At 37.7% G+C, this 22,919-nt stretch overlaps 1 protein-coding gene across 3 annotated transcripts in view; it reads left to right on the top strand.

Annotated features, from left to right (window-relative positions):
• Nucleotides 1-22,919, top strand: part of RPS6KC1 (ribosomal protein S6 kinase C1) — a 174,452-nt gene that overhangs the window by 7,334 nt on the left and 144,199 nt on the right. For all 3 annotated transcript variants that reach the window (XM_066261385.1, XM_066261383.1, XM_066261382.1), the window contains exons 2-3: nucleotides 10,733-10,768; nucleotides 18,627-18,747. In XM_066261385.1, the coding sequence (XP_066117482.1) occupies nucleotides 10,733-10,768; nucleotides 18,627-18,747 (157 nt within the window). The remainder of the gene's footprint in view (nucleotides 1-10,732; nucleotides 10,769-18,626; nucleotides 18,748-22,919) is intronic.

Raw genomic sequence — 22,919 nt, 5'->3', positions numbered from 1 at the left:
AGGTTGACTGGCCTCAGTCACAGTGCTTTTAATCCCAGTGCTGTGGGATTCATTAGGTGATGTGAGTATACTCATGGGGACACCTGTTTGTTCCCCCAGGGTCCTTACTATATAGTTTGGCAGAAGTGATGGACACCAGGATAATACAATGACTATGATGATGTGAACAAAGAGGAGCAAAGAAATGAATGGGCCTGACCTGTGGTGGCACAGTGGATAAAGCGTCGACCTGGAAATGCTGAGGTTGCCGGTTCGAAACCCCGGGCTTACCTGGTCAAGGCAGATATGGGAGTTGATGCTTCCAGCTTCTCCCCCCCTTCTCTCTCTGTCTCTCTTCTCTCTCCCTCTCCTCTCTAAAAAAATGAATAAAAAAAAAAAGAAATGAATGGAAGAAGTACTCACCTTGACTTGAGTCTGAAAACTGCCATTTCTGAAGATTCAAATGGAAACGCTATTTTATTGATTGGTGAAAACTTGCTTTTAATTCCTGACCATATTCTTATGTGGCCTGCTTGTGCTTGGGAAATAAATTATTTCTACTATATTTCCCCTAGTACACTGTATACTGTGCTCTCCTAGACCTTTCTGTTGGATGTTGCTTCCTCTGGAGTGCACTTCCTTTTTTTCTTGGCAATCCCTGCTTGTCTCAAGTGGCAGTGCCTGCCCTGCGTTCTCCAGGAAGCCTTTCTTAGGTATAGGACTCCAGGTGTATTATATACCCCATTAAAGCCTTTATCATTCTTCTCTGAAGGCAAACTGTTTTTTTTAACTCTGGATTCTTGATGCCTAGCTGAGTCTGGACAATAGTAGGGACTTAAGAAAATACTGGAACTAGGCACTACCCTTCGTTTTTTCTTTTTTATTTTCTTTTTTTATTTTTCTGAAATGAGAAATGGGGTAGGCAGAGAAACAGACTCCCGTATGCGACTGACTAGGATCCACTCAGCATGCCCACCAGGGGGTAATGCTCTGCCCATCTGGGGTGTTGTTCTTTTGCAACTGGAACCATTCTGATGCCTGAGGTGGAGGCCACAGAGCCATTCAGCGCCCGAGCCAACTTTGCTCCAATGGAGCCCTGGCTGCAGGAGGGGAAGAGAGAGACAGAGAGGAAGGAGAGGGGGGGGGTGGAGAAGCAGATGGGCACTTCTCCTGTGTGCCTTGGCTGGGAATTGAACCCTGGACTTTCACACGCTGGGCCAGTACTCTACCACTGAGCCAGCCGGCCAGGGCCTTGATTAGAATTACTTTAAATCTATGGATTATTTTGGGGAGAATTGCCATCTTTACTATGTTGAATCTTCAAATTCATGAACATAATATGTTGCTATTCATTTAGGTGTTCTTTGATTTCTTTTATCAGCATTTTATAGTTTTCAGCATACAGAATTTGTACATATTTTATTAGATTTAGTCCTCATTGTTTCATCTTTTTGTAGCTACTGTAAGTAGTTTTTTTTTTTTTTTTAAATTCAGTTTTCAATTTTTCATTTTAGGTATAAAGAAGTTTGGTTCAGCCTGACCAGGCAGTGGCACGGGATAGAGCATCAGACTGGGATGCAGAAGACCCAAGTTCGAAACCCCGACATCGCTGGCTTAAGCATGGGCTCATCCGACTTGAGCATGGGCTCACCAGCTTGAGCACAGGGTCTCTGGCTTGAGCGTGGAATCATAAACATAACCCCATGGTCACTAGTTTGAGCCCAGCGGTCTCTGGCTTGAAGCCCAAGGTCGCTGGCTTTAGCCCACAGCCACTGGCTTTATCAAGGCGTCACTTACTCTGCTGTAGCGCCCCAGTCAAGGCACATATGAGAATGCAATCTTTGAACAACTAAGGTGGTGCAATGAAGAATTGAGGCTTCTCATCTCTCTCCCTTCCTGGCTGTCTGTCCCTATCTGTCCCTCTCTCTGACTCTCTCTGTCTCTGTCAAAAAAAAAATTGGTTCATTTTTGTATTGATTCTCCATCCTGTGACCTTTCCAAGGTCTCTTATTAATTTTTGGAGATTTGATAGAGTTTTTATTTTTTTTTCTACATAGACAATTCATGTTGTCTGGAAAAAGGGATAGTTTTTATTTGTTATAATCTTTTTTCCCTTTTCTTGCCTGATTGTACTGGCTAGGATTTATAATATATTTAAATATGAATGATGAGAGTGAACAGCCCTGCCTTATTTCTGATCTCGGGGGGAAGCATTCAGTCTTTTACCCTTGAGTGTGATATTCATTGCGGAGTTTTTGTATATGAGTGGAAGCATGTTTTAATTTTTAGTTATGTTAGCTTTTTAGTTGGGAAGTAGGGAATAGTCATAGCATTTCAGGTAATATTTTAAAGTCAGTTTAAAGGAATAAAAGAACCCACTAAATTATAAATTCATAACTTCTTACATTATGACAAATGCCTAGTATGAAAGCAGTGGAAATTATTAGTATATATTTATTTGTAAAAACAGTAGCTCCATAATGATTTTTTGAAGAAATATGTGGCTTTGGCTTGATCTAGAGATATTTTTAGAGTAATCATGAGGGTAGGGAGGGAGACTAGTTTGTTTTAATATGTATTTATGCTTAACATTTTTGAAAAATCATTGCTCTCAAGTTCAGTTTTTCCCCAAATTCTGTTTTCTGCCATTTCTTTGTTTTTGACTCTTTTATTATTTCATAGCATGCATTTTTAAAAATTGAATTTATAGGGGTGACATTGGTTAATAAAATTATATAGGTTTCAGGTGTACAATTCTATAATATATCATCTGTGTGTTTTATTGTGTTTTCACCACCCCAAGTCTTTTTTTTGTTTTTGTTTTTTTGTTTATTTACTTATTCATTTTAGAGAGGAGATAGAGATAGAGATAGAAAGAGAAAGCAGGAAGGAGCAGGAAGCATCAACTCCCATATGTGCCTTTACCAGGCAAGTCCAGGGTTTTGAATCTGCGACCTCAGTGTTCCAGGTTGATGCTTTATCCACTGTGCCACCAGAGGTCAGGCACCACCCCAAGTCTTAATATTGTTTAGTAGAAGGTTATCTCAGATACCAAAAATTTTAGAAAGTGGGCTTAAAATTTTTTGTTTTCTTCTTGTTTATTGGCACCCTGTATGCCCAGATATTAAGATTTTATATTAAACTACAAACTTTTCTTTTATTAAGTGGGAGGTGGGGGAGCAGAGAGACAGATTCCTGCATATACCCCGATCAGGACCCACCTGGCAAGCCCACTATGGGATTATGCTCTGCCCATCTGGGGCATTGCTCTGTTGCTCAGAAACTGAGCTATTTTAATGCCTGAAGCAAGGCCATGGAGCCATCCTCAGTGCCTGAGACCAACTTGCTTGAACTATTCGAGCCATGGCTGCAGGGGGAGAAGAGAGAGAGAGAAAGAAGAGGGAGGAGGAGGGGTGGAGAAGCAGATATTTATTTCCACTGTGTGCCCTGACTGAGAATCAAACCCAGGACTTCCACACGCCCACCAATGCTCTACTGCTGAGCCAACTGACCCGGGCCTTTTTTATTTATTTTTTAACATTAAGGATTTTGATTTCCTTGAACTTTGGTTGGAAAATCATTTACCTTAGAATGATGCTATATGAATTGGTAAAATTTTAAGTGAGAAAACAACTTCAGCAAACATTAATGGAGTATCTCGAGGTAACTAGCTGTTATACTTTATTCTCTCTTGAGTTTTTGGGCTTTTAATAATGTAGAAAGCAGCAGTTTCTTACTTTTAATGTATTACTTTTATAAAAACTTGTTAAAAAGTTGAATATCTAAAATTTGTCCCATTGACTTATTGAATGTGGGAGTTCTTCCACTCCAGAGAATGAAACATGGAGTGTCTAATTAGGGTTTGTGCAGGTGTTGTCTCTTGGGTTCAGACTACCTGGCTGGTGGGTGATAACCAGCCCAAATATTCTTACCAACCAGTGACATCTGAAGCTCTGTAGGGAAAAGAGGGAGAGAAGAGCTCAGATGCAGGTGATGGGGTGGGAAGGAGGTTGAGTTTGGTATTGGGATGTTTACTGAACTGGGCAATTTTTCTTGCCAGAGTTCTTTTTTGTGAATGTATGAAATGCAGTTTAAAGGTGTCAGTATATTTAAGGTCTGAAAGTCAGGATTGCATGCATTATATTGATGAATATGCCATTTAGTTTACCTAATCACCACAATGGGAAATGTTCAGTATAGTGTAGCCTTACATTTTTATATATTGTATTATACCTGTCCTTGAAGAGTTGTATGGAGAGTTATTTCTTTGAGAAATGAAGAATGTGCATATTTAATTACTTGTGTCTAAATACTTAATTTAAAAAAATGTTACTTTTGTAAACACTTTAATCTTGTAGTTCTGTTCCTACCTTAAACTAGCAGCTTAACACTAATTGTGCAGTAGCTGTCAGAGACTTGAAATAATAAACTGCTCATAAAAGTACCTTCTTAAAATATTTATTTAACGTACTCATTTCTAAAGGGTTATTTTGTGATGTTTAGATTTGAATAGTCTTTTTTTCTATTAGCTATTTCTTAATCTTATGAAGATAAAAATTCTTTTGCGTATATTCGAGTTGAGAAGGTGATTTCAAGTCATTATTATAATGATAATTAGGTAAAAGAGATTTTGACTTGACTTTTAAGGAAACTTGGTAATATTTGTTAAGTAAATGACATAAGCTGGCACACTGGAAGGGACTTAGAGGACCCTAATGACTGTTGATCTGCTGATTATGAGTCTGAGCTAGGCCAAGCTACAACGCCTGGTCTTTGGTTTTTATTTTTAATTGAATTTATTGGGGTGACACTGGATAATAAAATTATATAGTTTTCAGGTGTACAATTCTGTAATGCATCATCTGTGTATTGTGGTCTTTTTTTTTAGGATAGGCAAGAGGGCTCGTTTTAAGTTGTTTTTTTTTAGTTTGTTCACTGAACTTGTAAAAAAGCAGTTGATGGCTAATGCCCGAGCTAGTGTTCAAATCCTTTTCTTAATTCTTTCTGTGCTGCCAAAGTGCTTATTCAACTTCTGTTTTTTGGTTGATTTGTGTTTCTTTGTAAAGACAAAATGGATTTACCTAAGAGACCAGGAATATTTCTCACATACTTGGAATTTTAATGTTTAGGAGGGCTGATTTATTTCAGTCCTGAAAGAGCATTTTGTTTGGAATCTTGGCATTGTGAAATCCAGTCCGGCCTGTTACTGATTAATATGGTTAGTATTACTGTATGCTCCTGGGCCTTGATTATCTCCTCCCGCCAGGAAGCGTTGCTGTGATGACTGAATGAAGGAAAGGATTTCATTTCTTAGCACAGTAAGAGCTAGTTACCTTATTTGTTTTCCTAAATTCAGAATTTGCTTTTGGCATTAATAGAGGCAGATGGACTATAAATGTTGCAGTAGCATTTCCCAGCTGTGTTCCAAATTTTAGTAGGTGTCACACTAAATAAACAAAAATAATAAATAGACAACATATGATAAAAATAAAAAGTTGAGTGGATAGATGACCTTGGGAAATACTATATATCTTTCTTTTGGAGACTTACTAGACATAATAATGTATTATGTGTTCCATTTTTAAACAAAGATAACTGAGTTCATCATTGAGCCCTTCCTTTGAGATCACTGATTTTAAGGAATACTGGTATTCCATGCAGCATGGTTTTTAAAGTACTGCTTCAGGGTCATAATTTTCAAGCTGACTTGGCAATAGAATTCTCTGTCTAGCTCTATATTTTCAAGATCTATATAGTACTAACGAGCCATTCATTGGTTATGCTTGCAATGGAAATTTATGAACTTTAAATGAAAGACATCACTGTTTTAAATTCCACCTTTTGTGGAATTTGTTGGCTCAGTTTTATGACAAAATAAAAATTTTTCCATAAAATTCAGCAAAAATTACTAAATTTTAGCACCCCAGAAAAAATTACTAAATACTAGCAGTCTGTATCAGGATGAATTTAAGTACTTTTGTTTTAGAGTTAATATTACTTGTTGAGATAATTGCTAATATAATATTAAAAGTTATAAATATCTGGATCTGAGGGTTCAATTTTGTTCATTTTCAATATGATCATATTCCTCCTTGAGATTTCTAATTGATATTCTTTTAAAAAAATTATTTATTGATTTCTAGAGAGAAAGGAAGGGAGAGAGACAGAGAAAGAGAGAGAAACATGGATTGGTTGTTGCACTTCCTCATGCGTTCATTGGTTGACTGGACATGGAACCTGCAACGCTGGCATGTCAGGACAACGCGCTAACCGACTGAGCTACCCGGCCAGGGTTTGATACTCTTGTATTGCTTCTATTTTATAGTTCTGCTGAAGAACATTATATATATAGTTAGAAAGAGTTGTTACTAATGGACATGTGGGCTTAGCTCATGTTACCCTAACCCTTTTGTGTTTTTGGTTTCTGTGTCAGAGGACACGTTCTTATTTTAATGAGATTACACATGTGGGATGACTGAATCCTTTATGGTGGGGTGCTAGGTGGTTGGACTTGGTGAGTTATCTGGCAGTGATTATGTTTTTATAGTGTAGTGGCACAGAAATCAGACATGGTGTATTCTTCACTATGCTTCACTATCACCTGCAGAGTAAGCACTAATATTTGTGAATAAGTGAAAGAATAAATAAAACCCAATGATGATAATGTTTTGTGGAAATAAACAATTATTTCTGGAAATACCACAGATATATGAAGGGAGACAGTGTTTACAGTGAAAAGAGCTCCAGAGGTCAGGAAATTTGAGTTCTAATTCCAGATCTAAAAGTGAACAGCCCTGTGGCATTATACACGTCTCTGAGTCTTGTTTTTTTGTCTGTAAAAGGGGGACTCATAATAACCACTCCTGCCTAATATAGGTTGTTAACATGAATCATTAATATAAAATGCTTTGCAAACGTAAATGCACAAAGTCAAGGTTATTTTCTTCATGCCTAGCAGAGTGCCTTGAAGATATTAGCACAAGTAGAGACTTTCTCTCTTAATAATAAAAAAAGAGGCTAAGAAACAGAATCTAGGACTGATTCTTGGAGTGCTCATAAGAATGTTTGGAGGTAGAGAGAGGAAGAGGAACCTACAAAAGAGAAGCAAAAGACCCAAAGAGGAAAGAGAAGAGGAGAATCAGGAAATGATAGCCCTCTACTTCCCAGACTTGATTTTCACTAAGCTTTGTTTATGCTGTTGGGGAAAGGGGATAGTTAATAATCCGCAAATAGCTTTTGATTTAATTTTTTGAAGTCTGCCTAAGTAAATTTTCTCCCCTTCATTTGAGAAGTAGTTGAGGGTGAGGAGACATGCCTCTTTTAAGATGAAAATTAAAGACCTTCACTTAGGTAGTTTAAGAATACTTAAACTTTGGTTTTCTGTATTTTCTACAACAACCAGAAATAACTTATCATGAAAGCATTAAAAGTCATAAACCACTAAACTCTGTGTTGTTGTTGTTTTTTTGTTGTTGTTGTTGTTTTGACAGAGACAGAGAGGGACAGATAGGAACGGACAGGAAGGGAGAGAGATGAGAAGCATCAATTCTTTATTTCAGCTCCTTAGTTGTTCATTGATTGCGTTCTCATATGTGCCATGACAGGTAGGGGGGCTACAGCAGAGCAAGTGACCCCTTGCTTGAGCTAGCGAACTTGGGCTCAAGCCAAAGACCATGGGGTCATGTCTATGATCCCACGTTCAAGCCAGTGACTTCGGGGTTTTGAACTTGGGTCCTCTGTGTCACAGTCTGACACTTTATCCACTCTGCCACTGCCTGGTCAGGCACTAAACTCTGTTCTTGACTGCTTCTGGGATGTAGTCTGCTAACTGTAGTCTGGACAGTGAGCATTCACTGTCATAAGAAGGGTCTAGTATGAATTGCTTCCTAGTCTGTTGCTTAGCATAGTACTATTCTCTGAGATACTAAAATACGCTCCCCTCTTTTCTCACCTGCATCCAGACACACAATCATGTGCACCTCTAGACTGTGAGCATTGTGAAGGAGGGGCCTGGTTGCTCATATTATAGCCCCAGTACATAGCAGAAGTATAGGTATGTGAGCCACCTAGAATATGGTTAGAAGTCGTAATCAAATCAGTTATTTCTGGTAAGATGGTTTTAAAAGTGTAGCTATTGTTGGGGAGTGGCTAATATATTTTTGCTGACGTGGTACACACATATATTTGATTTCTAGGAATAGCTTACCTGAAGAAAATTCAAAATGTGATACTTCTAATATGTACACCAAACCAGGAAGTAATTTCTTTTGTTACAAAAATATCATTTGCACATGTAAAGGAAGATTATTTAAAATATTAAGATACTGCCTGACCTGTGGTGGTGCAGTGGATCAAGTGTTGACCTGGAATGCTGAGGTTGCCAGTTTGAAACCCTGGGCTTACCTGGTTAAGGCACGTATGGGAGTTGATGGATGTTTCCTGCTTCTCCTCTCTTCTTTCTCTCTCTCTTTTTCTCTCTGTCTCTCCTCTCTCCCTAAAAGTGAATAAATAAAATCTAAAAAAAAAGAAACCCCTAAATTCAAGAAGTCTATTAATTTTTCAGAAAAATAGAACTTGTAGAATGTAAGTTATATCTGAATAAACTTTATTTTCCAGTGATATTATGTTGACTGTTTTTTGGTGGGTGGTTTATTAGTGGATTGATTATCCCTGGTTTTCTCATTAGCTTATTTTACAAAAATATAAAAAAATTTATAAGGCAAAATTAAATCATTTTGTTATGTGAAACACCAACACTGTAATTTGGAAGGGTATGTTTGTGTTTGGTGGGCGGTGGGGTGGGGTAGTATATGAAAGTAAAAGCTAAAATTCAGTATTTGAATAATATATGGTTGTTCTAGCCTCTTATTCTTTTTTTTTTTTTTTTAACAGAGACAGAGAGATAGTGTCAGAGGGAGGGATAGATAGGGACAGACAGACAGGAACGGAGAGATGAGAAGCATCAATCATTAGTTTTTTGTTGCTCGTTGCAACACCTTAGTTGTTCATTGATTGCTTTCTCATATGTGCCTTGACCATGGGCCTTCAGCAGGCCGAGTGACCCCTTGCTCGAGCCAGCGACCTTGGGCTCAAGCTGGTGAGCTTTTGCTCAAACCAGATTAGCCCGCACTAAAGCTGGTGACAACGGGGTCTTGAACCTGGGTCTTCTGCATCCCAGTCTGACGCTCTATCCACTGCGCCACCGCCTAGTCAGGCTCTAGCCTTATTCTAAATCATTGTTGTTTAATATGGTAACCATTAGCCTTCTGTGGCTATTTTTATTTAAATTTTAATTAACTTATATGAGATAAAATGAAAATTTCAGTTCTTCACTTGTAGTAGTCATATTTCCGATGCTCAGTAGCGTGTGTGCCGCACACATGCATGTGGTAGGGGCTACAGTGTTGGACAGTGCAGTTAGGAAACATTGTTTTCCATCATCAGAGAAAATTCTGTTGGACAGCACTGTTCTAAATTAATGAAAATTACTAAGAGATTTAATTACAGTTTTATATTGTGAAAGTAGGAGAATATAGTGGCAATTGGAAACCTTTCCTGTCTGGAATTCTTAGGCAGGATGTTTCAAGAGATAGTTAGACTCTCTAGTGAGAGAGAGAGGGAGCTAACTTTTCAATTATGGAGTTGATGTGTTTTTATTTGATGTCTACAACAGCCAGGCCAAGGAGGGAGTATTATCCCCTTTTACAGAGGAGATCAAACCTACAAATAGAGAAACTGCATTTGAACCCAGGTGTGTCTGACTTTAAATTGTAATTTTTTGTTTTTGTTTTGGACTGCAGTAGTGCTGAGTTGATCCAGATTCCCAGTTCATGGTATTGTCACTAGTCATCAAAGATTTTTTCTTCCTCTCATCAATAGGCAACATTTTTATGTGTTTGATGTATCTTCTTGTTTTTGCAAAATGCATATTGTAATATAAAGTTTATGAGTTTTATATTTATACTTACATAGATGATATTGTGTATCTAATGTGAGCTTTTTCCCACTCTAAAATGCTGTTTGATGATGGTTTAAGCACCCAGCCTTCTGCTCTTCAAGTTTTGTGAGGAAATCTTTCTAAATGGTGTTAGATGTTTTTGCTTTTGTAATCAGAGAAGTCCAAAAGAACTCTCCCTCCTCTTCTTTGCTCAGAGAATGTAAATAGATAGCATGGTCCTTGAATGCTGTGTATAATATAATTTTTTACAAGTTACTTTTGTTTTCTTCTTCACCATTAGGTGGTCAGTGATTACTTCTCATAGATATTGATGAGTCTGAGCAAGGTGGCTGCCTTTTTTCAATTGAAATTTTTATTGAGCTATGTGTGAAATCATACAGTTGTAGATTCACTTCAGTTGTAAGAAAATACAGAGCAATCCTTTGTATACTTTGTCCAGATGCAGCTGCTTTTTTATGCTTCTAACTTATATGGAGGCTGGGAAGGAGGTTAGATAGGTTTGGTGGAATATTGTCAAGTAAACGTGAAGGCGTGAGGCATTCTTTTGTGAGTGTAATCTATAGATTTTATTTTAGCATGTGGACATTATTTCAGCAGCCTTTTTGCCTGATTTTCTAGTGTGTGTTTCATATAGTGAAGTTTTATAGCTGAGTTCAGTGTAAGTGACATGATATGGTATTTCTTTTCCTTTAAGCAAATTGAATTTCTAGTACAAATGCTGTTGAATGTAATTACGAAATGTAAAATCTTAAATTTTGATAATGATTCGGTGTTTTTGTGTATGTTTTGTTTCAGGTTGTTTCACGAAGAAATCCAGAGGACGTCCAGGAGGTAACATGATATTCATATGAAAATTTTATTTTAGGCCCTGGCCGGTTGGCTCAGCGGTAGAGCGTCGGCCTGGCGTGCGGGGGACCCGGGTTCGATTCCCGACCAGGGCACATAGGAGAAGTGCCCATTTGCTTCTCCACCCCCCCCTCCTTCCTCACTGTCTCTGTCTTCCCCTCCCGCAGCCACGGCTCCATTGGAGCAAAGATAGCCCGGGCGCTGGGGATGGCTCCTTGGCCTCTGCCCCAGGCGCTAGAGTGGCTCTGGTCTCGGCAGAGCATCGCCCCTGGTGGGCGTGCCGGGTGGATCCCGATCGGGCGCATGCGGGAGTCTGTCTGACTGTCTCTCCCCGTTTCCAGCTTCAGAAAAATACAAAAAAATAAAAAAAATAAAAAATTTTATTTTATATATTTGACAAAAATTTAATTTAAGTGCCTTATTGAAGAAACTGGATTGTCAGTCTTTGTATATTTGTGTGGAGATTGTCTTCAACTCACAAAACAATAGCAGAAGTGTCCTATTTCAGACTTAAGTACATTTTAAGTTTTTGTAGGGTTTAAGTTATATAAATAAGAGTTTGGGGAATTATTTAGACCTATTAAATATATCTTAAATTTTAGTGGGTCTTATATAAATAAGATTTTCTAGAATTATAGTGCTGTTTAGTAATGTGATAATTTTTCTGCTAGGTAGCACTCAAGATTTCAGTAAGGTTCCTATTTAACTGTTTCAAAATCATGATGCCTGCTTAATAAAAATATGAAAAGTATTTGATAACTTGTATTAATTAAAAAGATTATAAGGCCCTGGCTGGTTGGCTCAGTGGTAGAGCGTTGGCCTGGCGTGCAGGAGTCCTGGGTTCGATTCCCGGCCAGGGCACACAGGAGAAGAGCCCATCTGCTTCTCCCCCCCTCCCCCTCTCCTTCCTCTCTGTCTCTCTTTTCCCCTTCCACAGCCAAGGCTCCATTGGAGCAAAGTTGGCCCAGGGCGCTGAGGATGGCTCTATGGCCTCTGCCTCAGGCACTAGAATGGCTCTGGTTGCAACAGAGCAATGCCCCAGATTGGCGGAGCATCGCCCCCTGGTGGGCATGCCAGGTGGATCCCAGTTGGGTGCATGTGGGAGTCTGTCTGATTGCCTCCCCGTTTCCAACTTCAGAAAAATACAAAAAAATAAAAATAAAAAATTAAAAGATTATAATGTTAAACTATGGGTTTTTGTCTACTTTTGCTTTTATATTGAGTTGACTTGTTGACTTCTTGGAAAAATGCTTTGGCTATAGATGTTTCTTTTTTAAACTTTGTAGTTGGTAACTTCTTTTACAGACTTTTCCTCTGACTAAAGTGATATCAGTTTGTTACTTAAAACTGTGGTTCTCAATTTGTAATTACTTTGTACTTACACACTTTTAGGAATCCTATCTGAGGAGCCTTTTTCTTTTAACAGTTTTCTGATTTATTTTAATATTAATACTTGATCATTTTCTTTTTTAAAAATTTATTTTCCAGTTACAGTTGACATATTGTATTATGTTAGTTTCAGGTGTACAACATATCGATTAGACATTTATATACCTTACTAAGTGATCAACCCAGTCTCATTTTCACTAAGATTAGGGGGACGTACAGGATGAGGCCAGTGTAGATTTGCAGCTATTAACCTACTTTTTACCACTGTCAACCTACTTTTGGCCCACCCTATCTAGTGGGGATTATTTTTTTCTTACCAAAGAAACAGACACTGTAAAGTAGCAATCTTGATTCTGCAATTGTGTTTTTTTAATGTTTGTAGGTGGGGTATGTACTTTCCATTTAGCCATCAGCCCCACTATTTCTTACTGAAAAATCTGGCTTTATTCATTCATTTAAGTTGGTTGTTTGGTACTGGTTGGTTTGAGTATGTAACATCAGTTTTAGAATACATTTTGACTTTTATACATTACTATTTCTTACTATATCTAATATTTGTTTTTTTCCTCCTATGGTTAGAATTAGTCCAATGAAAGTCATTTTAGAAAGACTTCTTAATATTTTCCTTAGGGTTTTAAGATATCTGACTTTTCCCCTATTCCCCTGCCCCCAATAACTATGAAGAGACTATTGTAATATTGCTAATCTGGAAGAAAAAAATGTATATCTATACATTTATCCTTCTAAGGGCAGTGAAAGTAATTTACGTCGATTGAAGTATTCTCTACTTAAAGTGTCAATTGATTAGTATGAACTGTTCTTTAGAATATAGAATTCTTTACAATGTTGAATTAATAGTCAATATCAGGGTTTTCTTCTTTTGAAAATTTACAACTCTGTTAAAATTGAAAAATGGGTTGTGTTTCTTTTAAAAATATTGTCTGATTGCTGTGCTGCAGTTTGTAGCTTGATGTTCCCCTTTTCCAGGGAGAATCCTGAACCAACCTATCATGAACATACTCTCTGCCATTTCCTTAATCCTTTTTTGGGGAAAACTCTTTTATAATAACAGCTGTTGGTGAATCATTCATCAGAAAACTCTTGTAAGTGACCTTTAGTTAGATGATTGCATGGTCCTTTGTTAGAAATGCTATGAAAAAACCCCTGAAAAACAAAAAAGCATGTCTTCTGTCTAGCTGGCTTCTTAAAATATAGAATAATCTTAAAATTATAACAGTGCTTTTTACTAGTTTCCCACATGTTTCCTTTAAAGGTTGGAATTCTCATTTAGGAGAGGAATTCACTCTTTAGAATTTGTTTCCATTTCCTTTCCTTTCACTTTTTCTGTTAACTGATTCCTTTAATTGCTGCTTTAGAATGTAGTCAGGCTGCAAGGGCTATTGAGGATTAGTGATATATGGCAAATCTAACCAAATATAGGGCTTATAATATGCTATCCATATCAAACTGGAGAAATTTTGCTATTTGTTTATACATGCATATATATATATATACACGTGTCTTGGCACATGCAGTGTTTTCTTCCTAAGAATTCTTAAATACTAACATGGAATAAGTAATTTAAAATTATCCGTGATAGCTTTTATTTTCATATCTGTTAAATATTTCCTCTAAATTTTTATTCATTAAGAGCGGCATGTGTGAATATGAGGGGGGCAGCAATAGTTGTGACTTCTCCAGAAGATTCTTGAGCGTGAATACTTGTAGCAAGTAAAGAGAGAGGTTGAAATGTCTCCTACCTCATGAAAAAAGGAACTTATACAGCTTTGTTTCTCTGTAGGTAGTAATTTCTCTGGAGTAAGAAATATGTCAAGGGAAAGAAAATCCATAATCAAATAGTCTGGTAGATGATCCCGCAAGTTCTTAGTATTGTAGAAGAGTAAAAAGGACAAAGTTAATTGAATTGAGTGGTTTTGTAAAATAAAAGAGATCTTAAGGTTTTCGGTATCATTAAATGAAGGTATCTTAAAACTTTTTTAATGTAAAAATATTTAAGGGAATGTTTTTAATAAAAATTAAGCTATTAAATTTATAATCTATGATGGTAATTAAATCAATGCTAAATTGAGGAATTTTACACATACATTTAATGACTAAGAAGTTTCTGCAGAGTTGGTTCAATAGAACAATGGCTGTTATACATTTTTTTTATAATAGAAAAAAATGGATTATTAGAGAAAATAAACTTTGCATGTATCTTTTGGGACTACATGTAGTCTGGTTTTATAAACATTGGTACTTATTGATGTAATGGGAGTGTGCTACTGTTTTCTTTTCCATTTTGAAGATTTCTAGAAATGTCCAAATTTAAAAGGAGTAAGAAGAAAAGGAGTCGGTGGATGGTGACATTTTGTGATGCTTTGATTTCCTGCATTTCTGGAGGGTTTCTGTTTGCTCTTAGGTATTTCAGTTCTAAAGCTCTGGTGTTGAGAACAAGGAATACGTGAGTGAATAAATTAGGGCATGGTGAAGAAACAGAGATTCTCACCTTGTGGGGCAGTTCTGACTCTTGCTTGGACACCCTGTTAATTTTTATTTTAATTTTTTTAAAATTTTTATTTATTCATTTTAGAGAGGAGAGAGAAAGGGAGAGAGAGAGAGAGAGACAGAGAGAGAGAGAGAGAGAGAGAGAGAGAGAGAGAGAGAAGGTGGGGAGGAGCTGGAAGCATCAACTCCCATATGTGCCTTGACCAGGCAAACTCAGGGTTTTGAACTGGCGACCTCAGCATTTCCAGGTCGAGGCTTTATCCACTGCGCCACCACAGGTCAGGCTTAATTTTTTTTTTCCCCCATTTTTCTGAAGCTGGAAACAGGGAGAGACAGTCAGACAGACTCCCGCATGCGCCCGACCGGGATCCACCCGGCACGCCCACCATGGGGCGACGCTCTGCCCACCAGGGGGCGATGCTCTGCCCCTCCTGGGTGTTGCCATGTTGCGACCAGAGCCACTCTAGCGCCTGGGGCAGAGGCCAAGGAGCCATCCCCAGCGCCCGGGCCATCTTTGCTCCAATGGAGCCTTGGCTGCGGGAGGGGAAGAGAGAGACAGAGAGGAAAGCGCGGCGGAGGGGTGGAGAAGCAAATGGGCGCTTCTCCTGTGTGCCCTGCCGGGAATCGAACCCCGGTCCTCTGCACGCTAGGCTGACGCTCTACCGCTGAGCCAACCGGCCAGGGCGGTCAGGCTTAATTTTTATTTTATTCATTTTAGAGAGGAGAGAGAGGGAGAGAAAGAGACAGAGACAGAGACAGGGGGGACGAGCTGGAAGAATCAACTCCCATATGTGCCTTGACCAGGCAAGCCCAGGGTTTCGAACCGGCGACCTCAGCATTTCCAGGTCGATGCTTTATCCACTGCGCCACCACAGGTCAGGCCGGACACCCTGTTAATTTATGTACCATGGGATTATCAGTATTATGACTAAATTGTTAAGGTTCACCCTTTAAATTACTCTGCCTTTATTTTACAGAGACCCTAACTAGAATATAAATTTTATCTTCAGATTTATTTCTATGAGCTACAGACTTTTGAATTGCTCCCATGTCTAGTTCCTAACAGCTTTCTGGGTAGCACTTACTCATGTAATATTATTACCTGTATAGGCTGGTCACCCAATTCCTCGTTAAGCATTTGGAAGTGTCATGTCACCATAATTTGATCTATTTTTAAGATAACATTTTTTTTCAATAAAAGAATTATGTTCATGTATTAAAAGTAGAGTATACAGGGAAGCACAAAGTATGAAAATTAAAATCACTATAATTTTTTTTTTTTTTGCTTTTCAAGTATTGATTTGGCTTTCTCAGTTTCTCTTGATCTGGTTTTTTCTGGACATGTGTCTTCCTTTGCCCTCAGCATTGTCTCTCATAGCACAGTCAAGCTTCTTAGACACTTACTTTGCACCTGGTTTCCTCTTCCTTATTTCTGATTGGCCCCTCGGTGTTAGGGCTCCCTGGTATTCCGTTGTTAGACTCCTTATCGCATTACAAATCCTGAGAAGCCTTTCCTGAGTGATTGCCGTCTCTCTGCTGATGCTCCCAAATGAAGACATCTTGCTTAGTTCTTGCTCTTAAACCCCAAATCCATCTATACTGCTCTCAAAAATTAGGGGATATTTTCAAAATGAATATGAAGCGATAAAATATCCCCTAATTTTTGTGAGCAGTATAGTTGATTGGACATCAATTGCCTCAAAAGTACATAAGTCCAGTGTATCTAAAATTGATCTTTGTTGTTATCCGAAAATAGCTTCTTCTCCCTTGGCTTTTCATCTTAGGGAATAGTATCATCATTTATCCAGTTGCAAAGCCAGAATTCTAGTAATTATATTTGGTATCGCTCTCCTTTTAGAAACGTATCATCATTTATCCAGTTGCAAAGCCAGAATTCTAGTAATTATATTTGGTATCGCTCTCCTTTTAGAAACGTCATCTACAGCCCCTTCTTTCTCTGTTTTTGTTGGTCTGATCACTACTTCCCTTCAGGTTACTCACTTAGTGTGATACTTTCTGTGAAGCCTTCTTAGTTGCCCAGGGCCGGGGTAGGAGCTTTTCCGCAACACCCTTGGGCTGCCCTTCTAGCATTTATCAGCCTGCTGTCTTGCAGTTGCTACTGTGTTGGTTTATTCTTCCTAACTAGACTGGAACTCTTTGAGGGCTGAGATTATGTTTCCCATTTCTTCATCCTTTGTTGCCAACATAGTGCCTAGCACAAAGTAAGGCCATGCAAATACTTGTTTTAATGACTATTTTTGTTGAGTAAATGAATAAAAGGAAGCATCAGAAGGGAGTAGCCTGCTTAAATGAATTCATATTATAGTCTGACTAGTTTCCTAGGTCAGATATCTATGTTAGAAGCAAAAAACTGGCCCTGGCTGGTACGTTCAGTCAGTTGGTTAGAAGAGAATCATCCTGAAATGCCAAGGTTGCAGATTTGATCCCCGGTCAGGGCCCATATGAGAGGCGACCAACGAATGCACAACTAAATGGAACAACAAATAAATGCTTCTTACTCTCTTTCTTTCTCTCTTTCTCCCCCTCTCTCCCTCCCTCTCTGCCTCCTTTCCTTCCTCTCTCTGTTTCTAAAATAATCCATAATAATAAAAAAACAAGAAACTTATTAATCATGATAGAATTTTTGGTAGTTTGACAAAGTTTAGTGAAGGATTTCATATATGCAGAGAACAAATGTTTTTACAAGAGTCTTAAAGCTTTGCTTATTTGCATTGCACTCTAATACTGAGTTTGTTAGAAGTGTGAGGTAAGTAGGTTTTTTAGCAGAGGCCCCAATATATGAGGTGACAGAATTTAAAACTCAGTTTTACTCATGGAGACTGGGATGTGAATCAGTTATGTCAAGGCCATGTTCAAACTTTTTCTTTATAAAGTTTTTTTTTCTAATTTAATCTGAATGAGGTTAAACAATAATTGAAAGTAGTTTAGGTAAATTTACTTTTTTTACATGTTGTATTGATATAATCTAGATCAGGGGTCCCCAAACTATGGCCTGCGGGCCACATGTGGCCCCCTGAGGCCATTTATCCGGCCCCGCTGCACTTCTGGAAGGGGCACCTCTTTCATTGGTGGTCAGCGAGAGGAGCATAGTTCCCATTGAAATATTGGTCAGTTTGTTGATTTAAATTTACTTGTTCTTTATTTTAAATATTGTATTTGTTCCCGTTTTGTTTTTTTACTTAAAAATAAGATATGTGCAGTGTGCATAGGAATTTGTTCATAGTTTTTTTTTATAGTCCAGCCCTCCAACGGTCTGAGGGACAGTGAACTGGCCCCCTGTGTAAAAAGTTTGGGGACCCCTGATCTAGATGATTGTTGATTTTGAAATATACTAGTTTTCGTGGTATCCTGATCAGGATTTACCTTGCTCACAGAAATCCTATTACTAATTTAAATTGAGATTTATGAAATAAAAAAGTTCATGTTAATTACTTACTACATAGCTATTTTTTCCCTTAGTGTGATTAACTTTGTTTATCCTTTTAGGCAAGTGCTGAGTATATACTTTGTATTTAAAAAGTCTAAATTAATTATTTTGTATTTATAAATATGCCCTTTTTGAGACAACATATATTTTGACATGTAGCTCATTTCCACAGCCCATAGTAATTGGCTTTCGAACAGGTTAAATGACATTTTAGGTAGGATAGGCCTTCTTTGTATCAGGTTGAATATTTTTCCAATGTGAAGGAAATAGTACTTGTTTAAAATGAAATTTAAAGAAACATTTGGAGGAAGAATTGCTGTTTTATATTTTTAAAGCATATATCAGTGTATTTTAGAGAGTTACCCATGTTGTTTAGAACTTATACTTGTTTGCCTTTGCATAACAGGTTTGAGTACTTTAATGAAACAACTATGTTCAGATATCTGAACCTAAATAGTTTCACTATGAGATACACATTTAATTTTCTTCTCTCTTTAGATAATTGTATGGAAGAGATACAGTGACTTTAAGAAACTACACAAAGAACTGTGGCAAATTCACAAAAACTTATTCCGACATTCGGAATTGTTTCCTCCATTTGCTAAAGGAATAGTGTTTGGTAAGTGATTATTTTGAATTTGTGATATTAAAACATGATGATTAGCTAATTATGCATATATGCTAAACCTGAAATACTGTACCATGAAGTCAGAAGCCCCTTTATCTATTATGATGATTTCATATTATGCAGTAAACATCAAGCACTTGAAGGTGTTTTTCATGTTCTTGGTATTGTTTTGCTAACTCAGAACACATTTACTCCTCTCTTCTGTGAAACAACAGCACAAAAGCAACAACACCAACCAATCAAATAAAAAAAATGTGAAACCAAAAGAAAAGATGCTGAATTATTCTTATAGTTGATTTTTTTTGATTTTTTAATATCTGTACTTTGTTTCTTACAAATATTGACCCGTCTATTACACATATCAAAAAATTGTTAATTGCTCTAAAGGAAATTAAAAAAAAATCAAACCATAACTATTCAGACTAGGATAGCCAGTTTATCCAACTTATATTATTTATAATAGTTATAGTTTGCCTTTTTCCCCACAGACTTTTAAAAAGAAATGGTCTCAAGGGTTGGGATTTAGTAAATAAAGTTAATAAATTTTCTGCTTCATCAATGATATTCTTTTTTTTTGTATTTTTCTGAAGTGAGAAGCGGGGGTGGGGGGGTGGCAGACAGACTCCCACATGCGCCTGATCGGGTTCCACCTGGCATGCCCACCAGGGGGCGATGCTCTGCCCATCTGGGCTGTTGCTCTGTTTCGACCAGAGCCATTCTAATGCCTGAGGCGGAGGCCACAGAGCCATTCTCAGAGCCTGGGCCAACTTTGCTCCAATGGAGCCTTGGCTGCGGGAGGGGAAGAGAGAGATAGAGAGAAAGGAGAGGGGGAAGGGTGGAGAAACAGATGGGTACTTCTCCTGTGTGTCCTGGCCGGGAATCGAACCCAGGACTTCCACACGCCAGGCTGATGCTCTACTGCTGAGCCAACCAGCCAGGGCCCATCATTGACATTCTTAAGTTAAACTAGCATTAAAATTTTTTTTAATACAAGTGAGTGGCAGTAAGGAATATGACAGTTGCTAGTAAGTAGTGTTTAGTGCCATTTTCTTGATTCCTGCTAGGAGGCCAGCAGCCTGCCTACTGCCATTGGTTTTAGATTATCAGTGCAAACGTCAGTGTGGTGGATAATGTAACTATTGTCTCAGTGCTATGAAACTGGTTTGACTTTGTTGATTACTTGAAAGGCCCTTGGGGGACCCTCAGCGCTCTGTGGACCGCGTTTTGAGAGCACACATACACACACACACACATTTGTACACACACATAGGTACATACACATAGGCATTTTCAATAGAAGACTACTGAAAATAAACTGATTTTTTACAATGTGTGATTATATGGATGTGTCATAATTTAGCTAATTCATAGACTTCTTCAGCTATTTGAGATACACTGGGATGGAAGTAAATCCAAGGGGTATTTTTAAGATATGGAAAACAAATGTACAGCAAAAACAAACACTAAACAGTGAGATCCTGTCTGTTTAAATGGACATATGTATTTGTGTGAAGACGTACCCACAAACATTTGTATAATGTATAAAATCTCTGAGGGCATAGAAGACAGGCTATTTGTACTTTTCACCTTATTATTGTGTGTTGCTAATGGATTATCTTCAACTTTTCTCCCCATTCTTATATATTATAGAGTGAAAGTTTCTTATTAATCTTAATAAGTAAGCAATTTATCACTCTCAGTAAATGGTACAGTCCATTTGTAATACTTGATAACTGCAGTGAACCTTGCAGGCAGCAGCTGTGGTTGTGTGGAGGGAATTGTTGGTTAATCATCTGTCTTTTTAGCAGCTTTCACATTTTTACTATGTAAGCCTCAGTGGCCAGAAAAAGATAATACTATTGTAATCTGCAGAACCATCGGATATGTACTTACTGGTCTAGAATTATAGTGAAAAGAACATACCTTTTGGAGTCAGATAGACTTAGGTCCAAATCTTCTATCCACTATTTACTAGTGGTGTGATCTTGTGCAAATTAACATCTGAGTCTTTTTTCTTATTGGTAAGATAGGGATAACACCTTCCTGTTCTGAGGATTATATCTGTAGTGTGTGTTTAATTCAGTGCTCAACACAACATTAGCTATTGTTAGCTATTATCTGTTGCTCAGTTCACCATTCCTCTACCATACACACTGTCTTTTATCTCTTTCTGTAGTGTTGCACTGCTCCATGGTGAAGTTTTTGGTTAACCTTTCAGACTTTTAGATGTCTCTTATTCTAGGAAGTTTTCTGTGTTTCCTTTAGACTGAGTTAGTTTTTTCCTTTTCCAATACTACATCTCACCATTTTTTTAATTTACAAATATATATTTCAAATTAAGAAAAAATTAAAAGAATAGTATAGTGACACTTCCATACCTTTTGCCCAAGTTCACTGATTGTTAACAAATTACCAGATTTGTCTATAATGCTTTATGTATGTGTTTCATTTTATTCCTGAGGCATTTTAGTGTTAGGTTGCAGGTATGGTGACATTTCACCCCTACTTCCCATATTTTGCCTAAATCCACAATACCATATCACATTGAGACTATACTGTTATCAGATATGCAATCTGTATTCAGATTTCCCGTGCTGTCCTAAAAATACTCTTTTTAGATTTTTATTGGATCCAGGATTATGTGTTATGTTTGTTTCTTTAAGTTAGAGTATTGTGCATTTTTTTCTTTTATGACATTGACATTGGAAAAGAGTATAAAACAGTTGTTTTGTACATTTCACAATCTGCATCTGATTGTTTTCTCATGATGAGATTATTTTGTTGTTGTTATGTCTCTCGTTACACTATGATTTCTTGTGAGGAAGAGAAAAGCAGTTCCTCACAGCTGGGAAAGAGTTGAACTGGCACTACCTCAAGCTTGGTGCTTCTTAGCATTGACCTGACATTCACACTAGGCTGTGTTACCCCCCTGTTGAACCTAAACAGTTTCACAGAACATGAGCTTTAGACAAGACCACTCTGTGTCCTTGGATTGAAATGAAACAAGCTCAATCTGTGATCGTATCTGAACATAGACAAAAATATGAACTTTGTTGAAGTCATAATAATGAAATGCATGTTTTCATCTTGGCCACCGTGAGTGACATTGCTTCCTTATAAATCACAGACTCAGCCTGTCTTCTTTTTTCTTGCCTCATAGTAAGATTTATTAAAATCATAGAATTAGGTAGAATTCATAGAATCGTGGAACTAACCCCACTTCCTGACAGCATCTAAACCAGGTCAAAGCTCTACTACTTTGAATCTTTTCCAGGAGCATCCCACACAACCCCGCATCCTAGAAGTCCTCTCTACCTCCTTCTTAGTAAAATGCCCCAGGATTCCCAGTAGTATATATTCTCCCTAGTTGCAAGAAGTGATACGTACGTCCAACTTGTTTAATTAGAAGTGTGTTCTTAGTGCTGTTGACTACAGGGAATCCATACTTGAGAGCTTTGGCCTCTTTTTTTGTTTTACTCTGTGGATGAATTTTTGATACAGTTGAGACTCAGCATCGGATCTGGTAGTCCCATCCTGAGACACATTTCTTGCAGGGGCAGTGCACCAACCACAGGGAATGACATTTCATGGACAAGCTAAATTGGCTTTCAAGAGCAAGTCCCTGGCTTCAAGTTCAAGATGGCAGAGTAGGAGGATCCTGAACTCACCTCTTCTCATTGACACCAAAACTACAACTACATATAGAACAGCTATCTCTGAGAATATATGGAATATATATATATATATTATATATATATACACACACATATATAAATATATATGGAATATTACTCAGCCATGAAAAAGAGTGAAATCTTGTCATTTCTGACAACATGGATAGACTCAGAATGTATTATGCCGAGTGAAATAAGTCAGAAGAAGACACTGTATCATCTCACTTATGTGTGGAATCTATAGAATTAAACAAAGAAAACAAGCATATTCATTGATACAGAAAAACTGTTTGTTGCCAGAAAGTTAGGCTGTGGAGGAATGGGAAAAAAAAGTGAAGGGGATTAAGAGGTACAAACATAAATAAATCATGGGGATGTAAAGTATAACATAGGGAATACAGTCAATAATATCACAATAACTTTGTATAGTGAGAGATGGACAGTGGCCCTTTTTGTGGTGATCACTTTGTAAGGTTTATAAATGTGAAA

This window comes from Saccopteryx bilineata, chromosome 2 (assembly GCF_036850765.1).
Source record: "Saccopteryx bilineata isolate mSacBil1 chromosome 2, mSacBil1_pri_phased_curated, whole genome shotgun sequence".
Taxonomy (NCBI): Eukaryota; Metazoa; Chordata; class Mammalia; order Chiroptera; family Emballonuridae; genus Saccopteryx; species Saccopteryx bilineata.
Note: the sequence above shows the minus strand (reverse complement) of the source record. Positions and strands in the feature narration are given on the sequence as shown.